Consider the following 13834-nt stretch of genomic DNA (forward strand, 5'->3'; position numbering starts at 1 on the left):
TAAAATGTTGATTGTCATTCTCAAACGGCTTTACCCTTGCATTTATCCCTTGAGAAGCAACATTTTTGGAAGTGGCTGTAATAAGTTATAATATGAAAGTTGATGTTAGTTTATATTAATTTTAAAAATCTGATATTAAGAGATTAGTTCATGACCTTCAAAAAGTTTAGTTTTCATTACTTGCCTCATCACTTGAATAAAAATAAATGAAAAATGTATTACTTTTCACTAGACATCAATTTTAAAGTTGCTATGGTTAGGAAAGCTCTATATGATTTTAAAGCAATATAAGTCAGTCCTGAGGCAGACAGAGTGCTAGGGATTCAGCATCCTTTTGATGAGTTTCCAGATATTGATAATTCAATAGGCACATTTTTTAAAAGAAGGTGGCAGAGATTTCTACTTGATAGACATTTCAGTCAATCTTTAGTAAAGTTTAGCTGTAATGGAGTAGGTATTACTGTAACAGAAAAACACTAAAATGCCAAAATTGCAACAGTGGAACAACATGAAGAGTAATGACAAACAAAAACAGAAGAATTGAAAAATTACTGCAATCCATGTCACATAATGTAAGGAGCTAGAATTACACAGCCTGGGACAACATTTCAAAATGCAGAAAAGTGAAAAGAGATTCTCAACTATACATATTTTGAAATATCCCAATTACAAGAGTAAGAGGCTAATTATACAAATAAAATGTTTGCCTGTGGGCAGAGACTGCAAATAATTCAAATTACCTGTATTGGTCCTCACCCTGAGGTTGTACTGTGTTCCATAGGTGGGCAGAAGTTCAGAAAAGGTGAGGTCATTTTTTTTTTTTTTTTTTTAGCATCACAATGACTAAGCAGTGCTACTGGCAACCAGTAGTTAGGACAAGGGATGCCAAACATCCTGCGATGCACAGATCAGTCCTGCACAGTGAAAGAACTGTCCCATCCATATACTCCCACAGAGCAACAATGGACACACCAGGATACTGTACGAACTGGTTACACTGGAAAAAATGATCTCTAGGACTAAAAAGGAGTAACAAAGAACAGATGAAACAAGACTCTGCAAGATAATCTTCTATGTTTTAAGCAACAGCCTGGCAGGAGACCCCAGTACTTCTCTCTAAGAAACTAACTCTGTAATGGATACATAGCTCTAATCTTTTGTGCAGCTCATCTTAAAAAAAGAGAACTGTAAGGTGATACTGTACCACCATCATGTACAGTGTGCAGAGGGCCATTAAAAATAGAAATCTTGCAATCTACTAATCTTATCAAAATATTAAAGGATTTGTAGGAGGCCTTGTAACTGAAATAGGGGGAACCAGAGAAAGCCTAGAAGATGGTTAAGAACACAGTGGGGAAAACAACAGATATTTCTCCACAAAGATAAGGTATTCACTGATATATAACATTTGATTAAGTTAAAGTTTTTTAAAGCGTACATGGGTTTATGGCTTTGTTTACATGGAGCCTCTGCCTTAGTGGAGGGACCTAAATTTACGAAGATAAAATTGACTCATAATGGTGACTCCCAGAATTGAATCTCTCACACATCTTAAACCCCAGGCAAGCATCTACCAAAAGGTTTCTAATCAAGCTGTTTAAATGTGTGTGTGTGCGCACGTGCGCGCTTGCTTACTATAAGAAGCTGAGATAGTAAAGATAAATTTAGTGTCACAAATAGAAATAACAAGAACAGAGAGACTCCTGGGAGGTTTAAATTCAGTACTTGGTTTACTGAGTTCACACCATGCCTCTGATGCTTTCATGTAAATATGATTACAGTCGAGTAAGTTTAGTCGAAAAGTTTAGTTTTCATTACTTGCCTCATCACTTGAATAAAAATAAATGAAAAATGTATTACTTTTCACTAGACATCAATTTTAAAGTTGCTATGGTTAGGAAAGCTCTACATGATTTTAAAGCAATATAAGTCAGTCCTGAGGCAGACAGAGTGCTAGGGATTCAGCATCCTTTTGATGAGTACATGTCGAGTCATCATACTATCACACATTTACATTAAATAATTGTTTCATAGTTATAACTATGTAACTTTTGAGACATAAAATATTGATAATATATCTTTTCTTGTATTAACATAACTTTTACTACTGAAACTAATAGTTGCTTCATTACCCCATTCACTTAATTTTCTATGTCACTCTAACTAAATCTACTCAACTTTAAAACTTCCTTTAACATGGTCAGATACATTAGATACTTTGCCACCATTCCACCGACTGCAGACACCCATCTTGGAGTCCTTCATTGTCTTGCTCCAGTTTGTACTCTTTACTCTTTAAACTTCTACACAATTGTCACCTCAGAACACACTTCACCATAAATGGGAATTTCACTAGCATCTCACCATGATGGCACAATCTCTTGTGCCTTGGATGATTTCCCCTCAGGATTTTTGGTTTGCTCTTTCATTTAATGGATCGTATCTCAAGTAGCTTCTTCACAAAGGATGAATAAGAAAAATTATCTATTGAGACTTGGAATGTCTTTTCTATTTTATGAAACTTACACCATAATTTTGAAATGAACAGAATCTTAAGTTGGAAATTATTTTCTCACATAATTTTGAAGACACCACTCCACTGCTTTCTGGTTTGACTGGTATCTTCCGGGAGGAATTCCTCAATCTTCTGCTAATAAAATATAAGCCTAAATTCCAGTGTTCTGAAAGCTAAACAGGAGGAAGACACTTGGGAGGAAGACAAGAGGGTGTTTCTTTTTGGACCCAACCTCTGAGGTGCCTGGTACCTATCTTCCCAGAGTTCTGCAGTATAAACCGCCTAGTTCTTACAGGACTCCAGCGTGATGGAAGTTAGGGCTGAGCTTTTCCACTCTGCTAAATGTCAGAGGGTAAAGCATAAAAATGTCTTCAACCTGTCATGCTTAACTAGTTTATAAACATACTCGCAAATGTTGGTACCAATTACCACAGTGTCCTCAATTTATGCCTATTTATACTCCCCTCCAGTAGTATTACTACCTCAGGCATCACTGAGTATTACTACTTTTCATATATTTGCTTGAAGTTAAAAAAAAAAAAAGAAACTTTCTGATAAAAACAAACAATTCTAACATCATTAATGAACATCAACATGTTTTATCAGTTTATTATCCTCTACTATTTCAACTTTTGACGCATGTCTGTGTGAGTTGTTTACGTAAGTTCATTAGGCTGTTCAGTTTTTTTCTTGCCATTCTGTAAGAGTTCTTTATAATATGAAGATGTTAATTCCATGAGGAAAATATTTTTCCACTTTGATATCTGCCTTTTCTTTTCTTTCTTTTTGAGATAGGATCTCACTCTGCTGCCCAGGCTGGAGTACAGTGGTGTGATCACAGCTCACTGTAACCTCAAACTTCTGGGCTCAGGGTATCCTCCTGCCTCATCCTCCTGAGTAGCTACGATTACAGGTGCCCATCACCATGCCTGGTTAATTTATGTTTTCTTGTAGAGATGGGGTATCACTCTGTTGCCCAGGCTGGTCTGCCTTTTCATTTCAGTGTATAGACATTTTACATTTTTACATCACTTGAACCCAGGAGTTCAAGACCAGCCTCAGCAACATGGCAAAACTCCATCTCTACCAAAAATAAAAAAAATTAGATGGGTGTGGTAGGATGCACCTGTAGTCCTAGTTACTTAGGAGGCTGAGGTGGGAGGATCACTTGAGCCCGGGAGGTCGAGGCTTCAGTGAGCCATGATTATGCCACCACACTCCAGCCTGGGCGACAGAGACCCTGCCTCAAAAAATTTTTTAAAAAGTAGGTATTTTTCTCTACTGAAAAATCATACACACTATATCAACTACGCTGAGGGGCATTCACATTGTTTCCAGTTTGTTGTGGCCACATTAACACTACTATAAATATTACTGTACTCAGAATCTTATAGAGCAGTACTTTTCCTTATATGTTAGAAGTACAAGCTAGATTCTCATGAGTGGAACGACTGTGTTGAAGAGTATGTATACAGATACTCCTGTAAGTCCCGATAAACCCATCATAAATTAAAAATATCATGAAGTTGAGAATGCATTGAATATACCTTATCTACCAAACATCATAGCTTAACCTAGCCTACCTTAAACGTGTTCAGAACACACACATTAGCCTACAGTTGGGCAAAATAATCTAACACAAACCCTATATTATAATAATGTATCATGCAATTTACTGAATACTGTATATGACATCAAACTTGTGACAGTTTTGCACCATAGTAAAGTTGAAAAATCCTAACTCGAACCATTCTAAGTCAGGGACCGTCTGACTTATATGTGAAGAGATATTGTCAGTTGGTCATCTCAAGAGGTAGGAATAATCCATATTTCTAACAACAATGTACACAAGTACCTTTTTCCTAGCATCTCTGACAGAAATGGGTGGTTTTGATTTTTAAAATATCTTTATTGAGATCCAATCACATACCATAAAATTTACCCTCTTAAAATGTACAATTCAATGGTCTTAGAATATTCACAGAGTCATGCAATGATCACCACCAAGTTTAGGACATTTTCATCACTACAAAAAAGAAACCCCATATCATTAGTCAGTCCCCATCACCTCACCATGTCTCAGACCTAGGTATCCATTTATCTATTTTCTAGATTTGGCTATTCTTGACATTTTATATAAATGGAACCATATGATATGTGGTTTTTTGTGTGACTGGCTTCTTTCATTTAACATATGTTTTCAAGTTTCACTCATGTTTTAGCATGTATCTGTACTTCCTTTGCTTTTATTGCTGAAAAATACTCTACTGTATAGATATGCTATATATGATTTATCTATTTATCAGTTGAACATTTGTGTTATTTCTACTTTTTGGCTACCACAAATAATGCTGCAATGAATATCTGTATATAAGTTTTTGTGTAGCTGCATGATTTTATTTCTCTTGGGTATACAACTAGGTTGGAATACTGGGTCATATGGTAACTCTGTGTTTAACCTTTTGAGGAACTGTCAAATTGTTTATCAAAGTATTGTTTTAATTTTGCCAGTTTGATGAGCACTAAATAATTTCACTGAATTTGTAATGTGTACTTCCTCACTGAGTTTGAGGTTCCCTATTCTCAATCACTGGCCATGTCATTTATTTCTAAATAGATTTTCATCAATTTTTAAAATCTTTTTTCTACTGAGTTTTGCTTGCCGTTTATAAACATCCGAGAGTCCTTTGAATATTATAGATATTAAGGAATTTTCTGTTGTCTTCTTTGTAAAGATATTTGTCTTGATTGTAACATTTGTCTTTTAACTTTGTGGAACCTGTGTCATATAAAATATTCCATTTTTGTGGAGCTAAATGTATCTTCACAGTTTCAGGGTTCATTAAGAAGTTCTTCTCTACTTTCAGATTATACGTGCAGTTGCCTATATGTTCTTATAAGATTTTTAATTTTTATTTTACATTGTCTTTATGAAAAAAATTTACATTGCACATAGTATGAAATAGAGGCTTACCTGCTTTTCTACTGAAATAAAAATATATTTATCATATATTAAATTATCAAATATAATAAAAAATTTTTCTGGATTCTCTAGGATTCTGGTGTGTTTTAAGCCACAGGTCAGGACTACCTGTTGCTTACAACATCAGTTTAGTAGGCTTTAGCATTTAAAAAAATATAAAATAGAATAAGAAAATAGAGTATATCATATGTAATAAGGATATGTGTGTGATAAAACCTTTTATTTCTTTTAACATACACATACACATCAATGGTCATTATGCATATAAAATATTTCTTATCATGAATTAGAATCCATAAAGTTTGAAATTCACTCCTACATGTGTTCCACTGATCCTCTTGTCTATTCCTTTGTCCATATAATATTTATCTGATTACAGATGCTTTAGGCTAATATTCTGATATCCAGTAAAACACGTGCCTCTCTTACATACTGTCTTTGGTTATTCTTGGACATTTGTTCTTCCACATAAATCATGTGGTCATTTTTTTCTAACATTAAAAAAGAAACACTTGTTTCTACTCTAATTAGAATTGCTAAATTGGGAGAATTTACACTTATACTTTCATCATATTGTTTATTCGGTATGTCTTTCTGTTTCTGAAACAGTACATTTCTATGATTCTTATTATACAGGTCTATGGTTTACTTGTTAAATCTAATTGTAATTATTTTATAGTTCTCTTCACTGCTGTGACAGAAAAATTTTCCCATTTTCATTTCTGTGTGTTTACTGCAAATACAGAGAAGCTATCAATTTTATTTAAGAAGCCAATTTTATTTGGCTATCTCATCACATTCTCTTATTAATTTTATTGTTCATAACTTGAGTCTCCTGGGTTTCCTAGGTATACAATCATATTTTCGAGGATGGCTAGAAAAATGGTAAATAATTTGACAGTATAAAATGGTAGTAGTGAGAATCCTATCTCCTGATTGTAAAAAGCAGTTTAAATATCACACACAAGAAATGAATTACTCAAATGACTGACGCTCATTCCTCTCTCTTCTATTTCTCATTTCTCCTTCTGTTTCAGCCTCTGTCCCTGCTTTGAAAGCCTCCATCTCTCCTGCATCTTCTAAGTGGTGCTACTAGTGAGAGTCCTTGGCTTCTGGTGCCTGGGTAGTAGGGAAAAGAGGTGGTCCTGGCTTTCAAGGTACCATTAAAAATATGTTATCTATCCATTTAGAGATATGTATATGTAGTACAAGGCAAGATGCTAAAAGAAATATCAAGAAACTGAAACTGTCCAGAAAGATGATAAAATGGGATATATAAGACATAAAAATAAGTAATTCTATTTTAAATAGAAATGACATGTGCTCCAAAACAGGTATAGGTAAAGTATAAGATTATTTCTCATGAAAATAGTTACAGGGGGAGATTATGCACTACAATAATGCTATAACTTAGATATAGATCAAAAAGCTTTTGTGAAACTAGCTGAACCTAATTATCACATGTATTACTATTCTCTTAGGAAAAAAGTTGCAAGCATTCATTCATTTATTGAGACAGGGTCCCACTCTGTCACCCAGACTGGAGAGCAGTGCCACAATCTCAGCTCACTGCAGCCTCAATCTGGATCCCAGGCCCAGGAGATTTTCCCACCTAAGCCTCCCAAGTAGGTGGGACTACAGGCACGCACCACCAAGCCTGGCTAATCTTCTGTATTTCCTGTAGACATAGGGTTTTGTTATGTCGCCCAGGCTGGTCTTGAACTCCTGGGCTCAAGTGATCCACCCACCCTGGCCTTCCAAGGGGCTGGGATTATAGGCATGAGCTACCACGTGCCCAGCCAAAATTTGCTTTTAAATAATGGACTTATCAGTTAATTTCTGACAACATAACTCATACGTTTCTAAAAGACCAGTTGGACCGGCTAATGGTAACAGTCCTTAAGTTGTAGTACTGTCAAAAAAGGGAAATAACAAAAGGAATAAATGAAGAGTCTGCTATTAACAATGACCTGTCCTGACTACTCTTTTACTGAGAACAGGATTCATTTTATTCAATAAAAATAAAATACATAAATTCCTATCATGTAAAATTTCTTAAAGATAGGTATTGAGTAAAATCAAGTGCTACTAAACTTTAATATAATGTTTGTAATTCAGTGTTAAAATTAACACAGTCTCTTGTACTGCCAAAAAAATCACAATCTAAAATTTTCACCAGGGTCAAAAATTCTTTATATTGGAATTCACACAGTGTATAGCAAAATGCAGCTGTTACATAAACCAGGTAGTTTATTGGTTCATTCATGCTATAAAAATATTACTGACATTTCATCTGGTCAACCGTCTTAAAGGTTAATTCTTGTTTCCTCTTTCAGATTTTATTCTAGGTGAACTGTTCTGGGCAGATTCTATTTACCTATTCTGAGCAAACCACAAACTGTTTCATTGCTCACTCTTACTGTTAAGAACATATTGACTGGCTGCCTGCTCTACTGTTTAATTCATTTATGCTGAGAGTCAGGCATGAAGACAGAATTTTAAATGTGACATTTGCAGACTGTTAGGTCATTTAAGCTCTGACAACACTAGGGAATTCCTGACATATAAACTGGATCTGATTACCAAGCACAGACGAGCTTCCCAAAGGAGCAAATTTCTGATCATTTTTTGTAATTTCTCACAGAATTGCAATACTAAATTTTAATGTCAATGAAAAATATATATAGCCAACATTTTAAAGTAAGAGCCTGTTTGTTTTAATAAAGTTCAAACTGGCACTTCTAATCAATACATATCAGCTAAATAAAAATTATTTTGATGGAAAAAGGCATATGGAAAAACTCACAATAACAATCAACATTCACAACAATTCTGAGAAAGTCTGCCATTTAAGGGCTTTTAATATTTACTATAATACATAAGGTTCTGAAAATTCTGCTAGGTCTAAAGGCTATAACTCTAGTCAACAGACCATTTAAAATTATTAGATTCTGGCCCAGCAGGGCAGAGGTTATATACTGTCAAATTATAGTACAGAGTCTAAGCTTACATACTTAAAACACTGCCTTCTCAACAATTATAGTTATGTAGAAAGGATGATAAAATCATTATAATTGGAAATGAACAAATTGCCCACATGACATGCAGAATTACACTTCACAAGGGTTGACAATGGGCCGGGGTAAAGGATGTAGGGCAAGACTGTTTTCTCTTTTTAGCGACTCCAAAAAATTACACTCAATGATATTTTTGCAACTCTTTTTCCTTGTCACTAAGTACTATACACAATGGGTCAAAATGAAAGTTTTCTGAAATTAAATTTCGTAGTCAAATAATGCACAAAAGATAATCCTTATTTTATCCCATATTTTATGTAAGTAAGAATTCTGGTGTTAAACAGCAAGTAGCCTTTTAATACTGGGCTTCGAATGGGACTTTCAACTGTAATGGGGTAGTCTAAATAGGGATAGACAGCCCAGAATGCCTTTCACCTACAGCACATTGATTCTGAAAAACCTAACAAAAGCAATTACTTTTCAGAGATTAAAAATCTTGTTTCTTTCAAAAGAATAAAATGAAACGCAAACCTGGTGTATTATCTGAGCTACAGGAAGTTGTTCAGCATATTTCAGAGGTTCCACTGGTTCCTCATCCATCTGGTCTTCCTTATAGCTGGAAAAAGAGAATTTAAAAACACAAAGCTAAGGCAAATACTATTTTGAAATATGGCAAATATTTAAATATGTCAAATATGAAATATAGTAAAATGTATATATTTAAGTTTTTGAAATAATCAGTATTTGTCAACAATCTTTGAAACACTACCATTGAAAAATTTTAAATGACTATAAAGATATTCAGACTACGTTAAGTAACTATGCAATAAAATTAGCTAACATCACTTAATGTTCTCAGATCCTGTCGTTCTCTGAGACAAAAATGTTTCAGTACACTTTGTTCAAAAGAGGGTGTTTCTTTCATAGCCCTTAAAGGTCTTCAAAACCTGGCTCCAACCAAACTCAAGCCTCATCTCCAGCAACCCTTTCTCTACTTAACAGTCTACTGTTTTAGTTATATTTTAGTGGCCAAACCCCACTGGGCCTTGCACCTCCAGGAGAGAGACCTTAGGAGAAATCAATCCTGCTGACATCATCTAGCTTCCAGACTGTGAGGAAATACATTTATGTTGTTTAAGCCATCCAGTCTCTGGTACTTTGTTATGGCAACCCTAGCAAACTAATACCTATTAGCATTAGGTATTTTTGCCTCAATTAAAAAATAAACTAAAGTAAATACTCATCGACCAAAAGAAAATACACACACACACACACACACACACACACACACACACAAACTTGCTTTAAAGCATTTCACAGTGTATCTTTTAAAAGTTTATTCACTTTATGTATAAAAACACATACAGTCTGGGTGTAGTGGCTCATGGCTATAATCCCAACACTTTGGGAGGCCAAGGGGGGTGGATCACTTGAAGTCAAGAGTTTAAGACCAGCCTGGCCAACATGGTGAATCCTCGTCTCTACTAAAAATACAAAAATTAGCCAGGCGTGGTGGTTACATGCCTGTAGTCCCAGCTGCTTGGGAGGCTGAGGCAGGAGAACTGCTTGAACCTGGCAGATGGAGGTTGCAGTGAGCCGAGATCACGCCACTGCACTCCAGCCTGGGAGACAGAGCAAGAGTCTGTCTCAAAAAAAAAAAAAACAAAACACAAAAACACAAAACACACAAACACACACAAAACACACAAACACACACATACATGCACACAGCAACAAAAGAAAAAACAGACAAACTCTATAGCATCATCAAATTTGAAGACTTTTTTGTTTCAAAGGACACAATCAAGAATGTAAAAACAGTCTACAGAATGGGAGAAACTCTTTGCAAATCATATAACCAAAAAGGAACTGATATTAATAAGAATGCATAAATACAACTCAAGAATAAAAAAGCAAACAACTCAGTATTTTTCCTTCCTTATCAAGGACATTCTTAAGTGCAAATGATGTATTTTTGTTTGTTTCTCTTCTGTTGTGGTCAGCAGTGGAAAAAATACAGTGACCACTTATGCAGGTTGGTTCCACTGCCTTGATTCCTGTTAAGGCACCAGTAGTTTTAATAAATATCTTCTGAAAAAATAAAAATTAAATCACCAACATTAATTCTAAGAGTATAAAAGAAATGTGACAAAGTCACTCTTCATTGGTTATTCCAAAAATCTAAAATAACAATGTATAAGATGAAATACATTTTCTTCTCACAAAATGTCTCTTAGTCAATATAAAAAATATTCTTTAGGTATACAAAAATATGTGAAATGCGGCAATTTGTTTTGAATAACTTTTTATAATGCCATGTAGCTGCTATGAAAAATTCCAAACACGTTTCTATATTTTTTATATTATTTTCACAGGATCATTTAAAAGTGAGCTGCAGATATCGTGACAGTTCACATCTAAATATTTCAGCAAAATATTTATCAACCAAGGATATGTCTGAAATGTTTCTTAACAACTGCAGCACTTTTTCCAAATGCAATTCACAAGTAATCTTGAGTATCACTATGGATATATGAGTATTTTACTTATCCAATGTTTCATAATCAATTAAAATGATTACCCACTTCTATAATTTCTTAAAAACATATGTCCACTGCTTTCTTGCTTTATTTTGATATCAAGAAGTGTGATGTTAAGTTGGTTCAATGTTAATTATTTTCATTTTTAATTCTTTTTAATTTTTAAATTACTAATTTTTTGGCTTGGAAGCTCAGACGGCCTTTATTTTCCCTTTTGCTTTAAGGTCTAGTACTATAATATATCTTAAAAGTTGATTGTTACAGATCAAGTTTCCCAGGTACACAGGAAACAGGAGTCCTTTCAATATGGAAATTCAGATCTCATTTTATTTCAAAAAATGTTTTATTATAACTTTAAATACCACATCTGTTAATTTTCCACTTATTTCCTAGTTCAAGGTGTTGAACTAAATATACGGAAAATTCTCTCTTTCTGATCCTTTTCATTTCTTATTTCAGTTTCATTTTCTTGGCTCTTTCTATTCTTTATGCCTTTTATTGAACTTTTGGAATATCTATCTTCCCTTGTCTACATTGTAATTTACTTTTCATTTCTGAGATGATTTTTCTTTTTTCACCATTTACTTTCCCGAGTTCAGTCAACTGCTGTTTCACATATCTTCCTGTTTGTCCATTTCAATTGTGAGTTTTTGAATGTCTGATTCATGGTATCCTTTCATAATGCAATTGCTTGTTTAATATAGGTTATTCATGTTCAGACATTTCATTTCAGTTTTCCTGTTTTGTAATTTTTCTTTGATTTCTTTCCTTCCTTTTTATTTGTGCTTTCATTCTGTGTGTGTGTGTCATTTACTAAGAAGGTCTGATTTTAATTTTGTTTTATACTTATTGTAACTTTGTAAAGGTGCTGGCTTCTTTTTCTGTTGAGGATTATTTGTATTGGCTTTTTCAGAATCAGCAGTAACAAGTCATCTTGCCATGGAGGGTGAAGGGAGGTAAGCTGACTTACTAGGTTTCTCAGTTCAAGAGCACCCTCTTCTGTGGCTTCACTGAAGTGTAGTTGCTTTTTAAGTGGCGCTTTTTGTGGTGGGAGGGGCAGGATTTGTCTTAAAAAAAATTGTCTTGTTCCCGTAGTGCCCTTATCTTCAGCTGCCTTCTTTCCTTTCACCACCACGACTCCAAGGGACACTGCTGTCCCACTCTGTCCTTTGCAAGTAGTCTTCCATTATCTCAGAATTCATGCTTTCCCAAGATTGTCACCTAAGGTCATTCATACATTCTAAGCCCCATCTTGCAAATCATTATTAGTCAGGTCTCTGACAAACCATATATAATTCAGACAGAGAAAACTACAAATATTAATTTCAATTTACATGTGGCAGCCATCCTAAAGGAACCTGGAACTTTTCTCCTGTGAAATGGTAAAGTTCTCTTTTCTTAAAGTCATCCAAGTGTTCCTTTTACTTAACATTTTGAGTTATTTCAGAAGCCCCCCTAAAAGAATGTTTTTTCCATGATCTCTTTCCAAGATCCTTCACTAAGAAAATCTATTTAAATAACTTAATAAGGGAGTAATTTCTACATGGAAAAGGCTGTGCATTCCTTATTTTGCTTTACTATTTTTTTTAAATAGAGTTTTTGTAGAAGATAACACATGTTATTTACTTACTTTACAAAAGGATTTTGACTCCAATAGAGTCATACTACCATCTCAAATGAAAAGGCAATTAAAATACTGTCCAAATCCTCTGCATAAATAAAATTCTCCTGGCAAATTATGAAGCCTATGAAGTTAGTCTTTACAATCCCCTGTGCTTTCTTGTGTTTTCTATATCCTTTTTCTCTTTCATATCCAGTGCCCAAAAAATACTTCTCTTCTGTGCTATTCAAGCACCCTAAAATAACACTGTAAAATTATTTACTGTGTCCATACAGAAGGTTATCTCTAACTCAGAAAGAGTAAAGTTTATATTCTATAGTGCCACACTGAGATCAGAGAATTCATGTATAAAATAACATACAGCCAGGTATGATGGCATGTTCCTATAGTCCCAGGTACGTGGGAGATTGAGGAGGAAGGATCACTTGAGCCTAGGAGTTAGAGACCAGCCTGGGTTACATAGTGAGACCCTATCACAAATAAATAAATAAGCATAAAATTACATAGTTTATTTCATAAAATTACATAGTTATTTAAGAAGGCCAAAGCATCTTTCCAAACACTGGAAATAAAGCCAACAAACTGAACAAGAAAGCAGAGACACTGTGCTATGCTAGATACAAACTAAAAATTAAGAATATCAATAATAATTAAAGACACATCATCTAGAGTAATCCAAAATCATTAGGAAGAAATTCTCTACACATACCAAAAACAGGAAGGTAGCCAAATAGTATAACCTGTTTTGAAAATACAGCTCAAAGAAGCACTTGAAACTAAAAGGAAATAATAGAGAAATCAAATTAATTTCTTCCTAGAATCTCTGGAAAAAAGGATAGAAAAATTCACACTCCTAAACTGCATTTTTAAATGTTCAAATAGTCATATAATAGATAACACATATTGTACAAGATATAATTGACAAACCTGAAAATTTAAAGACACTCCAAGTAAAGAAAACTGAAGTTTATTGGTCAATGCAGACAAACACAAAATGCTACTACAAATTCAGAAAGGTCCCAAGAGTCACTAAAGCTTATTTTCGTGAAAACAGGCTATATAGCAATGATAAAACAATCTAATCCATTACTTCCCTCGAAATGAGATCCCCTCCAAACTCCCTGCATCATTATTTTTCTAATTATCAAACTAAAAACT

The 13834-nt window shown here is 34.3% G+C and overlaps 1 protein-coding gene across 3 annotated transcripts in view; it reads right to left on the reverse strand.

The window, feature by feature from the left end:
* Window positions 1–13834, reverse strand: part of PIGK (phosphatidylinositol glycan anchor biosynthesis class K) — a 151920-nt gene that overhangs the window by 47548 nt on the left and 90538 nt on the right. For all 3 annotated transcript variants that reach the window (XR_004060501.1, XM_010370953.2, XM_010370952.2), the window contains exon 10: window positions 9047–9131. Coding sequence is in view for 2 of the 3 variants with exons in the window: in XM_010370953.2 (XP_010369255.2) it covers window positions 9047–9131 (85 nt within the window). In the remaining variant the exon portion in view is untranslated. The remainder of the gene's footprint in view (window positions 1–9046; window positions 9132–13834) is intronic.

The sequence above is a fragment of the Rhinopithecus roxellana genome, chromosome 12 (genome assembly GCF_007565055.1).
Source record: "Rhinopithecus roxellana isolate Shanxi Qingling chromosome 12, ASM756505v1, whole genome shotgun sequence".
Classification (NCBI taxonomy): Eukaryota; Metazoa; Chordata; class Mammalia; order Primates; family Cercopithecidae; genus Rhinopithecus; species Rhinopithecus roxellana.